The 21124-nt window shown below is 50.5% G+C and overlaps 2 protein-coding genes and 1 long non-coding RNA gene across 3 annotated transcripts in view; 2 read left to right on the plus strand and 1 right to left on the minus strand.

Annotated features, from left to right (window-relative positions):
- Nucleotides 1-5454: 5454 nt before the first annotated feature.
- Nucleotides 5455-8335, plus strand: LOC146763735 (uncharacterized). Its single transcript, XM_085566541.1, has 4 exons — nucleotides 5455-6424; nucleotides 6567-6748; nucleotides 6896-7016; nucleotides 7617-8335. Exons 1-4 carry the CDS (start codon nucleotides 5455-5457, stop codon nucleotides 7625-7627), a joined length of 1284 nt encoding a protein of 427 aa, XP_085422667.1. The 3' UTR covers nucleotides 7628-8335.
- Nucleotides 8336-8540: 205 nt separating this feature from the next.
- Nucleotides 8541-9952, plus strand: LOC146763736 (uncharacterized). Its single transcript, XR_014951611.1, has 2 exons — nucleotides 8541-8656; nucleotides 9032-9952. It is a non-coding gene; the product is annotated as an uncharacterized LOC146763736 (long non-coding RNA).
- Nucleotides 9953-11602: 1650 nt separating this feature from the next.
- The window catches only part of LOC146763737 (uncharacterized), a 58326-nt gene continuing 48804 nt past the window's right edge, over nucleotides 11603-21124 (minus strand). The window contains exons 2-5 of the mRNA XM_085567801.1: nucleotides 16943-17037; nucleotides 15886-15976; nucleotides 13371-13551; nucleotides 11603-12387 (exon numbers count right to left, since the gene is read on the minus strand). Coding sequence (XP_085423927.1) covers nucleotides 12149-12387; nucleotides 13371-13551; nucleotides 15886-15976; nucleotides 16943-16965 — 534 coding nt within the window. The 5' untranslated portion in view covers nucleotides 16966-17037 and the 3' untranslated portion in view covers nucleotides 11603-12148. The remainder of the gene's footprint in view (nucleotides 12388-13370; nucleotides 13552-15885; nucleotides 15977-16942; nucleotides 17038-21124) is intronic.

The following is a 21124-nucleotide window of genomic DNA, read 5'->3' on the forward strand; positions in this document are numbered from 1 at the left end:
GCCAACCCCAGCGCTCCAAATCCATGCGTTTCCTCTGTCCTTGTGGTACTTTATGGACAAGAATAGCCCTTAGTTAATCTAAGAATTGATACCTGGGTAACAAGATAGTGACCAATCACTCTCACTGGTTTGCCCCCTCCTCCCTACCTTCTTTTAGGTGCCGAGGCAATGAGATAATGCTTGAGCTATGCTAAAAGCTGTGCAGAAAGAAGTAGTTACTTTGTACCCAGGGATGGGAATGAAGCAGTTTCTAGAAATCAGCAAATTTAGCAGAACAAGCTAACTGCAAAAGACTCACCAGTGCCTATTTGAGCAGACAATCTTGTAGAGCATGTGCAGAAACAGGTAAACAATCTGAAGCCCAAGGAAGCCTTCTGAGCCTTCATCCAAAACAACCACCAGAGACTGACCTGTAGAAACTGCCTATGTGCTACAAGGGCTTACATAATCATGTAATTATAAAATATGTTGCAATATGAAGGTTAGGAATGTATCACGTTCACATTAAGTTCAAAGCGTTTAATGTGCAAAGAATGGACAAGTGAGGTTGTGGTGGACCTATTGCCCTCACTCCTGTGGTGTCTGTGGGAATCCTTAAAATTAAAGAGTTTTTGGAAAAGCTGCAAAAGGCAGGCCTCAGAGGCAGCAGTACTGCAGCTAGAGCTAAGCAGGAACCATAAGATTTGTCAGCAGAAAAGTTATATAAGAAGTAGAAAAGTAAGGACAAATACCAACTTTTCAAGTAAGCTGTAACATTAAGTTCTTTGTCTTCTGCCAGGGATGTGAGCTGCTGGCATCTTCCTATTGTCATAACCATGTAATGAGACTGATGCTGGAAAACAAACAGCTCAAAGTGTGTTCCACAACAGTCCCATCCTGTTTGTGATTTGTACATAGACCTCTGGCTGGCAAAAGCATATATATTTCAATTACATAGATGATAAATTACGATGTATTATTTCATACATTTTTATTTATTTTGATTTCATATAGATTTCTACATTTTCATTTCCTATAGATCTGATATATTCCTCCAACTTGGGAGATGTTCTGCTGTCCAAAGCCTTCTGCCCACACAGCAGTCGGCCCTGAGTCTGTGCATGCACACCCACCCACTGTCCTTGCTCTTCTCAGTATCTCGGGGCTGCTGTTTGCACAGAATTGGGATGAATTTAACTTGACAGACCCACAAGTGGGGTGTCCAGCTTGTAATGAATACTCATGTGGCAAGGCACAACACAGAGCTCTCCAATCACAGGTCCTTTCATTCCTGCTGGGCACTGAGGAACTCTTAAAAGCACCCAAAACACAGAAAAGAAGTGGAAAAACTTGGCATCATGCTACTGCTGGTATCCTCATGGAGGAAAATCTTGGGTTTCTTAAGGTTGTAGCTATCCAAAAGGGAGGAAAACTGCTCAGCACCAGTAGCCCAATTGGGAATGGTTTTCTTGACTTGGCAATACTGGGGTGTTAACAGTGGACTCTGTCCTTGGTTCAAATCACCAGCCCTCACCGGCAGACAAAAGCACCACCACCAGCAGAAGCTACATCAGTCAATTTTCTCAAAAAGCTGTGTTGAATTTGTGAGAGGAAAGGAAAACATGTCAGACCCTGTGGATTAATGACAAGACTCTGAGCAACATTTCCAAAGCAAAGGGCAGCAGCTTCTCTCTGGGACACTCCTTGTGCCCCAAGGCAGCCGGGCTGCCCTGGCTGCCCAGGGCCCTGCGCTCCGTGGGCTCTGCAGAGCTGCACAGCGGGGAGGCAGCTTCGGGCACCTCAGCCCCTGGGCAGGAGTGGCTTCTTGCTCTGGACAGCTCCCTGTGGGCAAGTGCAGGGTGCTGGCCTTCTGCTCTTGGCCCTAGCCCGGCCTTGCAGGGCTAATCCTCTTCCCTGTCTCAAATGTCCCAAAGACAGACTTGTTTGTTTCCAGCTCTGCACAGCACTAATTGCACCACAAAATACTGAAGGACTGAGGGTTGAACAACAGGCCCTGACTGAAGCCTCAACAACAGGACCTGAGCCAAAGCTGCCCTCTAGATGATCTTTCCAGCCAAGCGTTCTATGTATCTGCTCCTTAAGCAAGTGTTGCTATCAAAAGGATCGATGCATCCATTCATTGGTGAAACACGGCTTCACCTTCTGGCATTAGGAAACCAAATAAGGCCAACCTGGCCTTGGTTCCTCCTTGAGCCCTGGACAGGCTTGGGGAGAAAACTAAAAGTGAATTAAATCAGATGTCCCCTGCGGAGTTGCGTTATTTGTATGTTTTATTATCACTATATTATGTATTGGTTTATTCCTTTGTACCCCCATGTACAACTTGGTTTGCTCCCAGTTTTCCTGCCTTGTCCTCCCTTCCCGCCTTTCCAGTATCTATCCATCACCCTGGAAGAGGCGCAGTCTTTCCCTTTACCCCTCCCAGGTGCCTTGTCTATCACTCGGTGCTCCTTCCCATCCATCCAGAAGCTTCCACCTTGGGCACCGAGTGATTGGGCGAGGGCCTGGGGCCCCTCCCGTATCCTTCTCCCATTAGTCCACATGTGCATCACCCCATCCAGGAGCCACTCCCTACCTCTATCCCTATTGGTTACCGGTTTTCCCCTCCCTTACAGTTTATAAGCCGGTGCGAGCACCTTGTGCTCGTTCCTGTTGGCTGGCACCGTTCCGGAATATTTGGCCCCGTTGGCCACAATAAACTTGGACTTAGCCCCCAACAGGATCCGCTCTTCATTTATCGCCGCGAGGCTTGCCAGCGCTGCCCGGGACCCACGAAGGCACTCTCCAAGCCCCAGCTGGGAGCAGCGGAGGGTGCCTCAATTGCCCACTCTCGCCCCAGGAGGAGAGCTAGCCGGGGCTGAGAGCACAGGGATCTGGGGCGGGAGCGCGGCAGTCCCCTCAGCAGGAGCTCTGTCACACTCCTCGTCCAGCACGTTCAAAGCTGGGCTACTCTCACAGTGCAGTCGGAAGCCTCGTGGCCGGCAAAGGTGGAGGCACTGTGGGATTTCCCAGTTCCCAGCCGTGGCTTTCTGCGGTTATCATGCTGGCATGGTAGTGTGGAGGAAGGTTTTAGAAAGGCCTTGGGAATGGTAAACTGAGGAAAAGGATACATTCATGTATGTCCCATTGTTTTAGAAAGGCCTTGGGAATGGTAAACTGAGGTAAAAGATACATTTATGTATGCTTCACTGTCTCGGGAAAGTCCCGCTTCAGCATTCCTCTGTAAATCCCCTTCTCCCCACCCCTGAGCAGTTCCTATTGGACCTGGCCCTTGGGGTGGTTCTGATGTGCCTTAGCTGGACACTGTCTCTATTGTTTAGACCGTATCTCTTTATTTTGCTGTATAAAACTGTATCTGGGCAATAGCCCGGGGCCTTTGGTCCCTGCAACCGTTCAGGTAATACAACCTCTCTGGACAAGCATACCACTGGTCTCTCTTGGTCTCTTTATCTCGAATCCTAGCGGCGACCGAGGCAGCGCTGCCACTCGGACTGTGCTAACCCAGCCACTGCCTGGTGAGCCCAGGGCAGTGGGACCGCGGAAAACCCCGGCCCCGAGAGGGGACAGCTAGCCGGAGGGTCCCGGGGGGCCAGGGAGGGACAGGGGGCAGCGGCAAGTAACCCCCGAGAGCAAAGCGGCGGTCGAAAGAGAAGCAACAGCTTTCCAGGGCTTTGCTGGAACAGCTTCCCCCAGCTGATGTGCAGCTCTGGATGAAGGGGAAAGGATTGGGGTATCTGGTGATGTATCTTTCTTAATCACTAGAGGCAACCCTTTGTAATAATGCGGAGGTGCATTGCTTAGCTTATCCTTTTATTCCTTTTTGCACTTTTGCATTACAGTAAATGACACTATTCCTTCAGCTGGTGTCTGTGTCTGCATCTCTGATCCTCCCCACCATCAAAACAAACACACAGCCAGTTTAGCACAAGACTGGCCTCCCTGCCAGCCTATCTCTTGGAAAATACCTGGATGGCCCCTGATGGCCACCTCAACAAATGAAATTCCCACTGTGCAACTTTCTTTTCTGCAGGCAGGTGAGAAAAGGAGCCACTCCCAGCTCTGGACACCTCCAGAAATCAACTGCTTTCAGCAGTCACAACCCTGAAACATCAACCTCCTTCTTTAACCTGCCACTGGGAGCTCCCACCAAGAGGTCTTTGTCCAAGGACAGCCACAGAAGTGCTTGAGGATGGAGCAGTTTGAAACCCACCTCTTTCGGAGTTTAAACCCCCCTTTATCAAATGAACACACACCAAACTGTCCCAAAGGGAAAGCAGGCAGGAAGGAGAAGCTCCTCTCCCACAACAGCAAACTCTCTGTGCTTCCTTCTGTTCCAGCTGGAGAGTGGAGGCCATGGGCTGTTCCTCAGTTTGGGAAGGAACCCTAGGAATTGGCCTGATCTGGGACGACAGCAAAGGGAAGTTCCCCAAAAAGTAGAAAAAGATTCTCTGGAAGCAACAAATTATGACAATATTTTTGCAGAAAATTAAAAAAAAAACTAAAATTAAGCATTTCAAAAAGTACAGAGACTAAAATTTGTGCCCCAACATGACAACCATAAAGTCTCTGTGGTGTGTCAGGAAGCTCGGGAATGAACCTGCAAGGCTTGGATAGGCATCGTTGGTGTGCGTCCCCCAGAGCACAAGCAGCTCCCCAACAAGACTTGACTAAAGGACAAAGCTTCCCCCTCCAGCTCTCCACAAGCAGCTCTAGGGAGTCTCTCTCCATTGCAAGACCTCCTTTGTCAGTCTACAGCGACAAGAGTTGGCTGCAGGAGGCATTTGCATTGGAACTCTCCCCCGATGGGGGGAAGAAAAAGAAGAGGCGATTCCTGAGGAAATAAAACTGCAATGTGGTTTGGGAAGATACAAGCATGAGTTTGCTACAACTCTAGGCCAAAAATCCCTTGCATAAAGCAACATCCATCCATGGGGCAGCACTACAGCTTTGAAGACAATGCAGACAAAATTCCTGGCCCTTCTTGCTGCTGTTGCTGACTCCACCAGTGATATGCCAATTCTGCCAAAGACAGGCAGACGCGGTGAGACAAAACCAGCTAGTCTGCTGAAAAGGACGCCAAAGGAATGTTTTCCAATCCCCCCTTTTCATCCTTTCCCCAGCCAAGACAGAGCAATGTCCTCTCTCTTTGTAGCCGATGGTGACCCAGGCGCGGGATGCAGCGTGGGGACAGAGCCCGCCGCCGCTCCCAGCGCCCTCGCCAGGGGCTTCCCCTGCCCTGCCCAGCCGTGCCGTGCCGTGCCGAGCCGAGCCCGGCCAGCCCCGGAGCCGCCCCGCCCGCGCTGTGCCCGCGGCCCCGGCTCTGCCGCGCTCGTCCCCGCCGAGCCCGGCCCGCGCCGGGGGCCCGAGCGCAGCGCCCCCCTCAGGCCGCGCGCCGCCGGCGCAGCCGCGGCCGTTGCGCTGCGGCCGTTGCGGCGGCACTCGGCGATCGGTGCCATGGCGGAGCTGCCGCTGCCCGCCGGGCTCTGCGCCAGCACCTTCCCCGCCAAGCTGTGGCGCCTGGCGAACAGCCCCCGCGTCCGCTCCGTGCGCTGGGACAGCCGGGCCCAGGGGCTGCTCATCGACCGCTCCCTCTTCGAGCGGGAGCTGCTCAGCCCGGGCGACGCCCAGGGGCCGGCCCCGGGCACCTTCAGAGCCACGCGGTTCCGCAGCTTCGTGCGCCAGCTCCACCGCTACGGCTTCCGCAGCGTGCCGGGCCGGGCTGGCTCAGCCGCGCCGGGCGATGCCGGCGCCTGGCTCCACTACAGCAACCCCTGCTTCCGCCGCGACCGCCCCGACCTCCTGCTCCGCATCCGGCGCCGGAGCGCGGCCACCAGGCAGCGGCCGGCGGCGGGGCGGGAGGGCCGCCGGCGCCCGCCCTGCGGCTCCCAGCAGCTCCCCGGGGCGCGGCCGCTGCCGGACGGGCGGGGCGGGCGCGCTCGCTTCCAGCCGCTGCCCACGGAGCGGCCGCCGCTGCCGCCCGGGCGCCCGCCCAGCGGCTTCCTCCTGCTGCACCGGGAGCGGACGCTGCCGGACGGGCGGGAGCTGCGCAGCCCCCGGCCCGGCCGCTTCCAGCAGCCGCCCGGGGAGCGGCCGCTGCTCGCCCGGCGCCCGCCCTGCGGCTTCCACCTGCTGCACCGGGACCGGCCGGTGCCGGCCCGGCGGGAGGGGCCGAGCCGCTTCCAGGAGCTCTATGGGCAGCGGCCGCCGCCCGCCGAGCAGGAGGTGCTCCGGATCGCGCCCTGCGACTTGCTCGGTTTCTGCGGGGAGCCGCTGCTGCCGCTCGGGGAGGCGCGGCCCCGCAGCCGCTTCCAGGACCTGTACGGAGAGCAGCTGCCTCCGGTCGACCGGGAGCTGCTCAGGATGCAGCCGGGCAGCTTCCAGCCTCTCCACAGGGAGCAGCAGCCCCCAGCCTCCGTCCCACGAGGTAGGAAAAGAGCTGTAGCTCTTTGCTTTCCCAAAAGGTCATGAAAAGTGACTGAACTATTTTTCCACAAGGCTCTGTCATTCTTGCCCCAAAATCGTCAAGCCTATCGAGAAGCTTGACCAATGTGTTTGGATTCTTGCAGCTGCCTCGGGCACTTCAGCCCCCAGTGCTCCACCTGGCAGTGCTGCAGCATCAACAGCCTCCAGCTCAGCACAGAAGGCACCTGGGGAAGAACAATTGCCACCAGTGGATCTGGGCATTGCCATAGAGCAAATGATTCGGGAGATCAGGAGGTCCGTGTCTGAAAGGTCTCCCTCTGCTCAGGTAATCCCATTGGAGAGGAATGGAAGACGCTGGGCTGAGAGATTTTGAATATTGTTACATGGAGAAGTGGAATAATTGTACCTTGATGTGATTCCAACAAAATACTGAATGATCTCTAATTTTCTTTTTTTCTACTGTTCTTTCAAGGGGAGTATTAATGTTGCTCCTGAGTCTTCAGGAGGGGAGCCTGTGGACAGAGCTGCAGCAGAGGAAACTCCATCTGGCACCGAGAGCTGCGGGAACAGTTCTCCAGAGCCCGAGGAGCCTGGTAAGGACAGAGCCCCCATTGGTTTAGAGAGGTGTGAGACGGCTGCTCTGAGCCTGCCTCTGGCAGGAAGGTGAGATGAGAAGAGTTGAGTTCTTGTCTGCAGGGTTGGTGCTTCCCGGTGCCTTTAGTTCAAATCCTGCACAGGCACAACGTGCCTGAGCCCTGCCCTCCACGCTTCTGCAGAGGCTCTGACAGAGTCCTCTGCTGTGGCAGGGGAGCAAGGAATAAACCTGACCTTGTGGGAGTTGTGTCACCAAGCTGGGTGTCCCAGTTCGGTTCATAACTCAGCCCCCAGCAGCCTTCAGCCATTTCAGTGAGGGCTGTGGTGTCTCTGTCACTGGCACTGTCTCTGTTTCAAGCTCTCGTGGGTGCCATTTGCACTGTGAGTGCTGAGACTTCATCGGGATACTTAAATACTTTATGCTGTGCAGTTTTGAACACTTGGAAGGATCCCTGTTTTTTAAAGAGCAGGCTTCAAATTGCCAAGTGAGAGTCTGTCTTTCAGGCCATCTTTTAAAGTCCCTCATGGACGGACAATTGGTGCTCAGGGGATACTTGTGCAAAGGCCAATATTGACTCCGTGTTTCCTTTGCTTCCCAGATCCAGTGTGATTGACTTCCCCAGGAGGTTTGCCCTGTGTGGCTGGAAGAGACAGAGGGAGAGCCTGTGACCATCGGGCAGGTAGAATTCCTCTGTCTCTCGTTATATTAATAGATGTGTATAGTTATATTTATGTATGTAGTTGTATGTATAGGTTTATGTAGTTATATTTATCTAGGTAGATAGAGATCTGTATAGTTAATTTATTTTTAATTTTAGGTGTATATATTTTTTGATGTGCAGTTATAGATGTCCATAGTTGCATTTATACATGTGTATAATCGCATTTATAGATGCAATATAATTACATGTATAGAAAGGCAACTTTATTTTGATATATGGGAGTTTAGTTACATAGATTGGTATCTGTATAGGTATAGACGTCTTTGTAACTTCCTCCCCTGCTCTGCTTCCTCCCTAACCTCTTGCTTTTCCCCTGTGCCCCCCGTGTCCCCTCTCCCTGTGCTGGTCGGAGCTGGGGCCGGGCCGGGCGGAGCAGCAGTTCCAGCCCGGGTGTCCCTGGAGCGCTGGGAGCTGCCGCTGGCCCCAGGCACTGTCCCCTGAGGAGCTGCTGAAGGACGGTGAGAGCGAGGGGCCGAGGGCCGGTGGCGCTGAAGGGACGGTGACCCTGAGGTGCTGCTGGGGCTGAGGGTGTGGGGCAGCCGGGGGCCATGGTGGCACTGAGGGGACAGGGAAGTGGCACAGGCCGAGGGCGTGGCGGGTCGAGGGGGACGGGAAGGGTCAGAAGGGCCTGAGGGGGCGAGAGGACTGTGAGGGCTGAAGAAACTGAAGGGGGCTGGGGCTTTGCCCGGAGCATGGCGGGGCTGAGGGGATGGAGGGGCCGGCAGGGAGCACAGAGGGCTCCGGGACTGCAGCTCTGCCGGGGCTTGGAAGCAATTCCAGAGCCTCCGCTTTTGGCACAGCCGCACTGAAGAGCTCGAGGACAGCCGGAGGCTGACGGGAGCCAGCAGGGAGAAGCTGCCGGCCAGCAGCAGGAGCAGGACCGGGGAGCTGCTGCTGCCAGCCTGGAGAGAGCCCGGGTGAGGCCACAGCCCGGGGAGGCAGGGTGGGGCTGCGGGCGGCGGGGCTGAGGCCGCGGGCACTGCCCGGCGGGGCAGGAGCGGGCCCTGCCCGCTCTGGGGCTGCTCAGCGCAGCTGCCCCGGCCGGCACAGGGGCTGTCCTGGGGCAAGGCAGCTGTGCCGGCAGGGCCCGGGAGCTGTGCCGGCTGTGCCGGGCTGCCGGGGCTGCGGGACAGGCCCGCCGCGGCTGCGCTCACCGCGGCCTGGCCCGCTCGGCTGCTTTTTCCTTCTGGCCCTCCTGGGGAGGCTCTGAGATCTCCTCCTCCCCGATGGAAGTGCAGCTGCTGCCAAGGGAAAGGTCCCTGTACTGACTCAGTGTTCTCTTTGCTTGCCAGCTGTGCCTTCTGCCGTCCCTGTCCAGCAGAGCTGCTCTGCACAGGAGGAAGAGACCGAGGGAGAGGCTTTGGGGATGGGGCAGCTGGGATCCCTCTGCTTGGAATTCTGTTTAAAGATGTCTGGAGTTGCATATAGACAGGGGTTTTTATATAGATATGTACACATGTAGCCTGCTATTTGTACATGGATATTTCTATACATTTGCTATTATATTTATGAGTGTACTATGTATATACATGTACATATAGATACCTGAATACATACCGGTTTGCAGTTACATATTTGTGTGTATCTGTATCTACTTCTTTATGTATGTTGTAAATCTGTGTTTAGATTTCCAACTGTATACCCTTGTGTAGGTATCTATTTGTATTGATGTACTTTTCAGTATATGTAGTTTTAAATAGGTATATTGGTATTTGTATTGGTATATATATGTCTGGGTTTATATTTTTAGATGTATATTGATCTCTTTCTATACATTGATGTGGTTGTACAGATATTTACAGTGGTATTGCTGTTTATCTATTTATAGATAGGTTTGCTTCATGTATCTATTTGTTTTATGTATCTGTTTCTTGAATGTAATACATTACTTTTAATCTATATTCACATCTGTATAATGTGGTGGTTATATATGTATTCAGTTCTATTGAAATGTGTATGGAGTTGTAAAGTGCTGTAATTATAGGTTGGACTTGATGATCTTAGAGGTCTCTTCCAACCTCATTATTCTGTGATTCTGTATAATTCTACTTATAGAGTTACTGGTATTAGTGAGAGATACTGATATTTTTTTATTTATATATAGCTGTATGCTTCTCATAATATGCAATAAATTAAGTTGTTAATGTTCCATTGATCTTTGTGTATAGTGAGTGTGTGTAGAGGCTGGCAATAAATTAGTTTTTGTTAAAGGACGTTGACATTTGTATATTTTCCAATGGTGTGGTGTAACAATCCAATAAATCACTTTTGTATAGTTACATGTTGTCAGTGCTGGTGTAGCAATTTGTAATAAATGCCATTTGTAATATGAGACGGGTGTGTTGTAATCTGTGTTACCTAAAGCCATGAGCAGATGTAAATCCTGGAGGATTTTGGCCATGAAAATCTCTGGCCATGCCCAGCACATGCCTCACTTGCACTCAGGCTGGGCAAGGGAAGCACAGATTTGGGATGGCAGCAGAGCCACGAGCTGGCTCAGAACTCTGCAAAGGCCTGCTGGTTTAGAAAAAGATCAAGTACATATTTTATATATTCTGTTTATTACAGTATATATATTAAAATATATATTATGTAGTATATTGTGGGAATCCTTAAAATCAGAGGGTTTTGGGAAAGCTACTACTCAGTGAGGAGGATTTCTAGCCTAGAGAAATATAAAAATAATAAAGAAAATTGTGGACGCTGCTATTTCCAGAGGCCCAGATTGATAAAAGGAGGAATGGATCATTCCCTTAGTTGTCTGTAGCTGATATCCTTGTAAGTAATAAGTAGCAGCTTTAGGGGCTTCTGAGCAATAAGATGGGAAACCATTTATCTAAACCAGAATGGGACGTCTTTTACCAGTCGGAGACAATTTTACAGGATAAAAGTCATTCAGGCATCTCAAAACATGATCTAAAAGACTTATTAATTGGAGTAAAAGTGAATACTCAAAATATAGACTTGAAGTCTGCTTTTACATTTGATTTCTGGAACCAGATAAACTGGGAAATTTACAATCTAATCTCTCTCAAAAAGGAAGAGACTTTGGTCAAACTAATGCCTGTTTCCAGAGCCTTAATGGAGAGGTTTGAATAATCATAATGGAGACTTTCTTGAACACCACAACAGAACACCTGTTCTGAGACTTTAATTTCAAGTGGTGCTGGGTCTTTGTCCTCCTCTGGGGGGATCTCGGGTTTTGTTCAGGGTTCCTTCCCTTCTAGCATGTCCAAGTTTCCCCAGGCAGTGAGAACAGCAACCCAATTCCCAGAAAGGGGGAATCAGATCAGCTTCTAGCTTCGGTCGCGTCCTCTGTTTCTTCCTGGATTCCCTGCAACACTGATGCTGCAACTGGGCGTCCTCCCATCCCATCTACCCTTGGAGCTCCCAGGAAAGCATCGGGGATTTTCGTTGTATTCTGAGAATCTGGGCGTCAGGGGTCATGTTCTGGGGAGGCTGGGAGTCAAATGGGTCAAGGAGATGAGAGTTTGGGGAAGCCTTGCAAAACAGGGGCTGCTGTTTCTGTGCCCTGCTTCTTTTCCAACCAAGATGCGGCAGTGTCTTGTTATGAAGTTGTGCAGACAGGTTCTGCCGAGGGGGTCTCTGGATCTGCTCTGCCCAGCCGAGGAGCTGTGGGGGTCACCCCTGCCATGGTTTCCCCTTCCTGGGAAGTCACTCCCTTGGATCGGGCTCAGGTGGGTGTCGCAGCGTCACACCAGCACACCTGCAATAGACCCCACAGGCAGAAGTGGCCACCTTCCCAGCCCTCAGGAGTTCGGAACGGCAGCTTGTGGGTCTGGTCATCCCAGCCACAAAGAGACATTGAGCAGTTATAACAAAAGACCAGGAGTCAGTCATCCTTTCATGGGGATTTGTATTCAGAACTTTATTAGGTGACACCACAGAGCCACCAAAGCCAAAGGGAAATGCCCACTGAAAAGCCCCGAACAGCCTCATGCAAGGGATTATAAAGTGGGGCGGTTACAAGGGGTTGGCTTTACAAAGAGCCAATGGGGTGATAACAGGGTGTGGAAACCGGGGTGACAAACAAGGGTAGAATCCAATCAGAAGGGGAGGTAGGAGGGAACCTTGGAAACCAGCCTATCACTCAAGGCCCTTGGTGGAATTTTCTAGATGCAGGGGTGAGGCCTTTGAGTGACAGACAGGTCCCAGGGTGGGGTTAGGGGAATGACTCCAGCAGGTTCATGACAAATGGGGTGGAGGGAGGAGAGGATTGGCAGGCAAGAGGGGAGGAGGAAAAGGAGGGCAGAACCATTTAAACAAAATAGGGGGAAACAGGAACTGACCATTTCAGGGAAACCTAAAAACACAACCCAACATTTAAAACACAACCCTTTTTTATTTTAAACAAAACAATTGAAGAAAATAAAGTCCTTTAAAACAAATTAAATTCCACCTGGGGAAGGTATGCTGAGGTCTGAATAGGTGTCCACATACCAGGGCTGACAGGTGGGAGGAGTCTCTTTCCAAGGTCCACTCTTGGGTTCTAGCTCTGTGTAGTTCTCTTCTTCTTCTGTTGACTCTCGGACCAACAGAACTGCCGCCTGGTTCATGCTAGGAATGTTGAGGGGCTTGGAAATGAGGTTCAACACTATCTGTCTCAAAATGCCAAAAGCAATCAAATCTAAAATAAAAACAAATAAAATCAACAATCCAGTTCTTATCACAGGGGTGACCCAGCCTGAGAGTCCCCAACCGGTGAAGATATTTTCCAGCCAGTCCCCAGTCTCTCACTTTATGTCTTTGATCATATCCTGCATCTGATCAATCGCTTTCCGGACATCCCCAGCCTTTGATGTTAGGTTCATGCAGCACAGACACTCAAATTCTTCACACTTGTGGTTGTGCAGCAAAAGGAGGAAATCAATCACTGCCCGGTTCTGTAGAGTTGCCTGCCTTGTTATTTCCTCATCCTGCAGGAGTCCACTGAGGGTGGTTGATGTAAGTTTGGCATGTTTTGCCACTCAACATTCGAGGGTAGCCAATTCCCCGAATGTTTCAGCAATCGTGACCTGCAGCAATAGCGTGATGACCGCGACCCCTTTTGGCTTAGACCAATGAATAACTTCAGAGTCACAATTTGAATCCCAATTAGTAAGCTCTAGATCTCTTTTTGCAATCCAATTGAGTAGAATTTTTATGGCACCAATCCAAAACTTTTGTCATATTAGGGGAAAACATGCTCAACCAGCCAATGGTTCAAGGGCCTCCAGCAAGGTGAGAGGGGAGGCCTGCAAAAGCTCAGTTTCCACAAACAAAAAAGGCACCACAGGGAACTGAATGGGGTTTCATAGTAATGGCAAGTGGGTCATGGATATGGGAGATTTTTTCACACCAATTTTTGGCCATATACTGGCCCTTAAATTGTTTGATTTCCATATGCCTGATTCTGGGGTCATTTGGTTTAACCATAAAATGAACACAACAGGGGGCTTTGGTTGAGCTGAGCAACTCAAATTCATGGGGTTTGTCTTCGATCTCTGGTAATCTTTTGACAAACTGGTCCCAGGGAACCAAGGGGTTATAGGCAGGGAAAAAAGAAGCAGGGGCTAATGAAGGGAGAAACTTATTTGATTTAAAAGGGATCCCCACAAGGCAGGTGGATACCAGGTTGGCAGCTGAATCTATGGACAGGCAGATGTTGTCCTGTCCGAGGGCCTGTGCTAACGCTCTCCTCACATTGGTCTTTGGCTGAGGGACGATCCAGGAGCCACTGGGGACAGTGACGCATAGCGTGATGATGAGTAGAAGAGGAATCATGATGTTGTGTGGGGTTCTCAGGTCTGGGCTGAAAACAAAAACAGAAAAAGGATTACTAAGGGTAACTTAAATTGAGTTTGTTCTGCATCTCTTTCTCCTCCGACATACGTCCCACACCTGCTGGACAGTCTTTTCTTGATTGATCTTTGGAATATAGGGTCTTACCCACTTCGATGGGACCCATTTTAACCCTGAGGGGTTAGCCAAACAGACGTACCCACACTCCCAGGTGATGAGCTCAAATGGTCCTTGTACCTTCCAGGTCTCAGGGTCCTTGACAAAGACCAGGAGCCTCTCTTTCACCTCTAGCTGCAGATTGCCCCTGAAGTGCCTTATTATTGGAGGGTTCAGGTTGTCAAAGGCACAGTTCAAAAAGTTCAAGGTAAACAATGCCTGGGAAAGTTGGATATGAGGGGACTCCACCTCATAGTTTTTTTCTTTTATTAAGCTTGGGCCTGCTTTGCTCTGTTCTTGATTCCATTTCACAGCATTCAATTGAGAGATTACATTTTCATGGGGGCACTGGCACATGACATTTTGTGAAGCAGAATCTTTTTTAGACTCTGGTGGGTCCTCTCAACTACACCTTGGCCTGTCAGGGAGTGGGGGATGCTGGTTTTGTGTTCCACTCCCCATTGCTGCGGGAAGCTCCAGAGCTCCCTGGAGCCATACACTGGGGCATTGTCCATTTTGATGACTCTGAGGACCTCCAACGTGGAGAAGGACTGGATGAGGTGTTTCTTCATGTCCATAGCCCTCTCCCCTGCATAGGCCAAGGTGTAGACTGCGCCACAGAAAGTGTCTACTGAGACATAGACGTCCTTCTGTCTGCCAAATGATGGTACCTTGGTGACGCCCATCTGCCACACCTCACAGATGTGGAGACTTGGTTGGCTGGTTAGCTCCAGCGCTCTGGGCGGGCATCTGATGTTGCTGACACTGGGGACATGTCACCACAATGGCCCAAGCCTGTTCGCAGGTCAGTTGGAATTGCTGCACAAGGCCAGGCACATTCTGATGGAATTTCTGATGGCTGATTCTCACCTGTCTGAACATATCAGGGCGTGGGGCCATCTGGGCTGGAGCAGCTCTTCAATTGCCCTCTGTGATGAACCCCGGCAGGTCTGTGTGTGACCTGACATGCATCACGTAAAACAGTTGTTCTCAGTGGGAGACTAGGTTGATTAACCTTGAGAGCAACTCATACAATGCAATGTTTGAAACCTCCTGCAGGACTGCATTCTCTGCTCTGGACACTATGCCAGCTACATAAGCCGAATCAGTGATTAAATTAATGGTTCGGGGAACCTCTCAAATACCCTGACGACAGTGGCCCACTCAGCTACTTGCGGCGATCTTTCCATCTTGACAATATCTGCTTCCCACCGCCGAGTGTGAGAATCTTTCCAAGTCATTACTGACTTGTGGGATGCTCTCGACGCATCAGTGAAAACTGTCAAAGCATCGAGTGGCGTCCCACTCTGAACCTTTTTTAGTGATAATGAGAATTGGACATCTGAATTGAAAATTTTGTGGGCCAGCTGATGAAGTGAAATTTGGCCAGCGTAGCTGTCCAATGCGAACTGCAGTGCTTCATTTTCTTGCAACAGGTGTTTGAGCATTGCTTTTGTAATTTGGCCCAAATTCAATTTCAGTGGTACATGAATCATGTTGAAGTCACACCCTGCCAACTCCCTGATGTGCATTCGTGCTTTGCGGATGAGCTCAGCCATCAGTTCTTGTGGCTTGGTCATTCTCTTGGACCTGTGCTGGCTGAGGAAAACCCACTCTATGATTAAGAGAGGGTCCCTCTGGCCCTGGTCCTTCCCCTTGGTATTACTGTCCCATTGAAAAATCACCCCATGGAGGCATAGCAGTTTTCTGAGAATAATTAATCTGAAGGGCAGGCCTGGTTGGTAGCAGTGGGCCTGCCTGGCAGACATCTGATCCTACACCTTCTCTAGTGCAGCCCTTGCCTCCTGGGGAAGGGTCCGGGGGGAACTAGGCCCCTCTCCCCCTTCCAATAAATTGAAAAGGGGGGCTAGGTCTTCTGTGGTGATGCCTAGCCATGGTTTTACCCAGTTCAATGACCCACACAGTTGTTGCAGATCCACCAAAGTCTGGACACAAGTTTTGATCTCCAGTTTCTGAGGAACAATGGTCCTCTTTGTAACTTCAAGGCCCAGGTACTTCCGGGACACCTATTGAATCTTTTCTGTCTGGAGCTCAAACCCTGCAGCAGTCAAGTGCGTAGGCAAGTAGATCGTCATTTGGGGTGCACATCAAGATATCATCCATGTAGTGCAGGATGATGGCATTTCCCTCAGCAACACGGACAGGGGACAGCAAGGAGGAGACATACCATTGGCAAATGACTGTGCTGTTCTTCATTCCCTGTGGAAGGACTCTCCAAGAGTATCTCCTCCTTGGAACTTCTCAGTTGGTGGTTGGAACTGAGAAGGAAAAACATGGGGCATCATCAGGGTGTAAGGGAATTTGAAATCCTTGATATCAATCACAACCAGATTCCAGTTTTGGGGGAGCATTGCAGGGGACAGCATCGCTGGTTGAAGAGACCCCATATCTTCTATGACTGTTGATTTTGCAGAGGTCGTGAAAGAGCCACCATTTGTCTTTGTTTGGCTTTTGGATAACAAAGACAGGGGAGTTCCATGGGGAAGTTGTCTCCACTATGTTCCCTTTTTCAAGCTGCTCCTTCACGAGCTCCTCAAGTGCCTTTAATTTTTGTTTGTTTAGTGGCCACTGCTCTACCCAAACTGGTTTATCAGTTAGCCAATTCAATTTTTGGGTAGGGCATTTTTCAGTGATAACTGCCCGAAAAACCTGGGGGGCCTCAGGAATGTCAGTTTTGGACCAGTACTGTGCCATGAGCTCTCTTCCCCACAGGGGTTCCATGTAATCTAATACAAATTGGCGTATGGAGGCCAATTGCCTATCCGGCCCCTCAATTTGTACAACGTTTCATGATTATTTGGCCAATTGAATGCCCCCTATGCCCTGAACATGTCCGGCCACATTTTGCAGCTCCCAATGTGATGGCCACTCCCAAGAGGGAATGATTGTCACATCTGCCCCTGTGTCCAGGAACCCCTGCATCGTTTTTCATTTCCTGCCCAGATGAAGGCCACAAGTGATTTTGGGCTTGTCTTCCCCCAGGACTTGTGCCCAGCAGACTGATGGTAAAAGTTTCTTCTTCAGGGCACTTGCCTGCTCCCGGTCCCAAGGTGGTTCAGGGACTGGGATGGCCTAAGCAACGATTTGCCCTTTCAGGAGGAAGATGGGTGGGCAAACACAATACAGGGGTAACACGAATCGCCCCAGGTCAGATGTTAGCAACTCAGGAACAATCATGATCTCCTGTAGTATGTATTTCATATTCCCAATGACAACATACTTACATCACAACCGCATCCAGGTACATGAACCCTCCGGTGAGACAGTGATGAAGTGATAATCTGAGTCCCACAGATGTAGGGGTTCCATTAGCTGGAGCCTTAAAGGAGTGAAATTCAAGAAAGTGGTTAAAATGGGTCTATGATGTACAGTTTCATAGTGGGTGAGTGTCGTGTCTGGCAGGTTTGCGTCAGGTAGTTGGTAGAAATGTCTGTGTGGGCATCTGTTGATTCCCTCCCTCCTGTGATGTTGCAGTGCCCACCAAACTTAGCAGGGAGGGACTGCACTCATATATTAGTTTTTTGAAGGTCCATGTCTTTGCCCCTTCTTAAGTCTTCTGAACTCCTGTTTCCAGGTGCATCTGCTGACCCAATGTCCCTGCTCCCTGCATAGATGACACGGTTTCATTGCTGTTGTGTGGTTTCGGGACGGCTTTGGGGTGCAAGATGGTGGTGATGTGGGTGTTGGGAGCAGAATGGGGAAGGCATTGGCTGTGGATATCTGGCGGCCAGTCCTCATCCTGAGCGGTGGTCCAGTAGGTGGAGGTCCATCAGAAGTCTCGGTGGTCACCTTTTGTTCCACACACATCTAAGATGTCGCACAGAGTTGGTGGCAGCTTCATGGGTAGGCTGAGGATGGCAGCCTTGCATTGTGCATTTGCATTCAGTGCAGCAGTCTTCTTTGGCACTTCTTGCCTGGCCCACTCCTCCTTGACCTGAAGTTCCACGACCCTGAAAAGCCTCTCAAGAAAGTCTATGAATGATTCTGAGGGAGACTGGATAATCTTAAGATAGTTTTGCACGTGGCCCTTTGGTTTTAAGTTAAAAAATGCTTTCTCCTCCGCTTTTACTGATTCATGGAGTGCCCCCCAGGGGATTTCTGAAGCATGCTTTGCCCCATCTTCCCATTCTGCCTGCCCACAAAGGTGATCTACCGATAGCATTCTGCCCCCCACATCATTCACTGTGGCCGGGTTCTCCCACAGTGTAAGAAGGGAGTCCTGGACCTCCTTCTTCCAGTCAGGCTCCCACAGAAGAAATTCTTTAGGTGTTAAAAGGCAAGAGAAAAGCTGCTGGAGGTCTGCGGGGGTAAGATTGGAGGAGAGGGTGGCTCTAAGGAGGCCTCTAAAGCACTTGTTCTCCTGAGTGAACTCTCGCTGCGCCTTGCACAATTCTTTGGTGACCTGGTAAAGCGGTGGAGTCCACTGAGGGCGAACGCCACCCTCAGCCTGGGGGACATAAGTGACTGGGGCTGCCGATAGAATGGGCCTGGAAACCTGGAGACTTCTGTCCCCAGGCCCCTCCCATCCACCCAGAAGGGGGACCGTGGGAACCGAGTCCGGCCCAGGTAGACTCCCAGCACACATCCTACTATTGGAACTTTTATTGTCAGCCTCCAGTTTCACTGAGTCAGGGTCCAAACAGAACAGCATCAGGAACTGCTCACACACTACAGCTACCAGGAAAAAAAGCTCAAGAGCTTGGTATTTGCATTCCCACTGGCAGTTCAAACCCAGAGAACAGCCTGTTGAGAAAAGCCTTCAAATTCACTAAGAAGACCCAAAAAGAGCCTGCATCCAAATTTTCTTTGCCAAAGAGAAGAAGCCCATCTCAAAAGAAATAGCATTCCTTCTTCAAAAATCCAAAATATCCAGGGCCTGGTCCCATATAAAGGTGCCTGTAGTACACTGGTAACTGGCCTCTACCTGCATAGGGCACTGGATAAACTGCGCATCAAAATTTGGGGTAGCTGCTTACATTGGGCAAAAGAATTGTGCTGCAAAAATGTCAAGAAGGCAACCACTGAGAAGTGGAAACCATATGCCAAATTAAATCTTTCAGGACACCAATTTCTGAAGATAGATACTGACTCCATATCTGTATGAATTGAGGCAGTACTTCCTAAACCAAATATGCCAGGACAGGAAGTTGCTGCATGGGGCAGCTTCTTCTTTGCATATGAAACACTGGGGCTACATGCTTTCCTTCCCATGAGAAAGCATTGCTGTTCTCATTAGTAAGTTACCAAACAAAAGTTGCATACCATGACCAGTACTGCATACATCCAACAATGGCTCCTACACAGAAGGAGCCAGGACAGAGTTGCCTTGCTTGACTCTATCTCCCCCACGGTGCCTTATCAGCTCCCCTACCAACACTGGCTCTATGCCCTTTGTTTCCCAAGGAAAGGCACTCCAAGTCATTTGGCCTTGCCTTGCCTGCAGTACCTTCTGTAGTTTTTCCTATCCTAGCCTTGTTGCTTTCCTTGCCTAGGCCTGCCTCTGCCTCACTTTACCCATAACTTCCTTGCTTTGCTTTGCCTTGCCTACCACTCTACCTGACCTTCCATGTAGACAAGGCAATGCAAAGCAAGTGTAGGCAATGCTAGGCAAGTCAAGGGAGAAGATGGCAAGATTAGAGCAATAAGGGAAAAGCAAATGGAGTATTAGGTGAGAGGAGGCCCAGAAGCTAAAGGCAAGGCTAGGCATAGGAAGGTAAGCCCAGTGATGGATAGGCCAGGCAGAAATAGGAAGAGCTAGGCAATGCAAGGTCCTGGAGGAAAGCCAGTAGGCAGATTAAGGATGGGGCATGGCTATTCAAGGGAATGCAAGGTTAGAGAGGGCTAGCAGAGCAAGGAAAGGAAACTGTTGGGTTGTCCAAGGCAGTTTTGGTGGCAGAGCCAAAGGGCAAAGTGTTGAGACCTGTTCAAAATTTAACACATGCAAGCACTGGTCCCAGTCAAAATCTGTCCAGAAAGACAGGTCTAGCTGCATGGAACCTATTAGGGTCACCTTCTCACCTGCTGCTGAAGCACTGGGGACACATGAGAGCCTTCCCATCCAAGGCTGGGAAATGCCAGGAGAAAAGGGGTGTTGAATTCTAGGTGGGGGAGAGGTGAGGCAAAGTAATGCAAGGGAAGAGAGAGGTTAAAGGTAAAGCAAGACAACTGGTGGTTTGTAAGGAAAGAAAAGGGAGAGGTAGGCAAGGCAATGAGAGTCCTAGAAGGAGAAATGAAAGTTGGACACAGACAAATGGAAGGGAAGTCAGGCACACTATGGGTAAGCAAGTCACTGCAAGGCAGTGGAGGGAAGAAGGAAGGCTACAAGACTGGACAGCAGGGCAATGCAAGGTGTGCAGAAGTAAGGCTAAGTAAAGGAAGGGACAGGAAAAACAAGGAAATGCAAACAAGGTGTAGGCCTGGCAAGGCAAGGCCCTAGAGGAAAGAAGTAAGCAGGTCAAGGGTGGGGCATGGTCATGCAAGGGAATGCAGAGCAATTGAGGATCAGCAGAGCATGGCAAGGAAACTGTTGGGTTGCCGAGGCAAGGCAAGTGGCAGGTACATTCAAGGACTGCTGATACAAAAAAGTGGCCAGGACTGCTCTGTCCAGCCTTGCTCTTGCATGGGTCATCTTTAATCTACACCTAAAACATTTCAGCTACCTGCTTTCCTTTGTATGCAGAACTGTCATTCTGGTCCTGAAGCCCAAGGGTGAAACATCAATTTTGCAGGCAAAATTCAAGACAAGTAAGGATAGGTGCCAGAACAAAGCTTCTGGGACACATAGGTGTGCTTGGATGTCACCTCTTCCGGGCATCCTCTCACATGCTCCTGAAACACTGGAGGTTTGTAAATGCCTTGAGAGCCCTAGGAGGAGCAGGGAGGGCAAGGCAAGTTGAAGAAATTCTAGGAGAAGAGTGGTGCTGAATTCCAGGTAGGGGAAGAGTGAGCAGGATAAAGCAAGGCAAGGAAGGGGTTCAGGGGCAAAGCAAGACAATGAGAGTTCTAGAAGGAGAAGGAAATTAAAGGTTGGACATGGACAAATAGAAAGGGAAGTCATGTGGGGGATGGGTGAGCAAGTCAATGCAAGGAACTGGAGTGACAGGAAGGGCAAAGGGAAAGCATGGGTGGGTCAAGAAAGCAAATGGTCAGGAAAGCAAAAGGAAACTGAAGGTTGAGTAGGAATGACAAGGCAATGTAAGGAAGGGATAGGCAACACAATGGGTGTCTTAAGAGGAAAAGTCCATGCACAGCAAGGCCAAGAGAAAAGCAGTAGACAAGTCAAGGCGGGGGATCAGGGAGGGAGGGAGGGAAGGAGGGAGAGAAAGAGTGAGAGTGAAAGAGGGAGGGAGGGAGGGAGGGAGGGAGGGAGGGAGGGAGGGAGGGAGGGAGGGAGGGAGGGAGGAAGG

Source organism: Lonchura striata, chromosome Z (assembly GCF_050655825.1).
Source record: "Lonchura striata isolate lonStrDom1 chromosome Z, ASM5065582v1, whole genome shotgun sequence".
Classification (NCBI taxonomy): domain Eukaryota; kingdom Metazoa; phylum Chordata; class Aves; order Passeriformes; family Estrildidae; genus Lonchura; species Lonchura striata.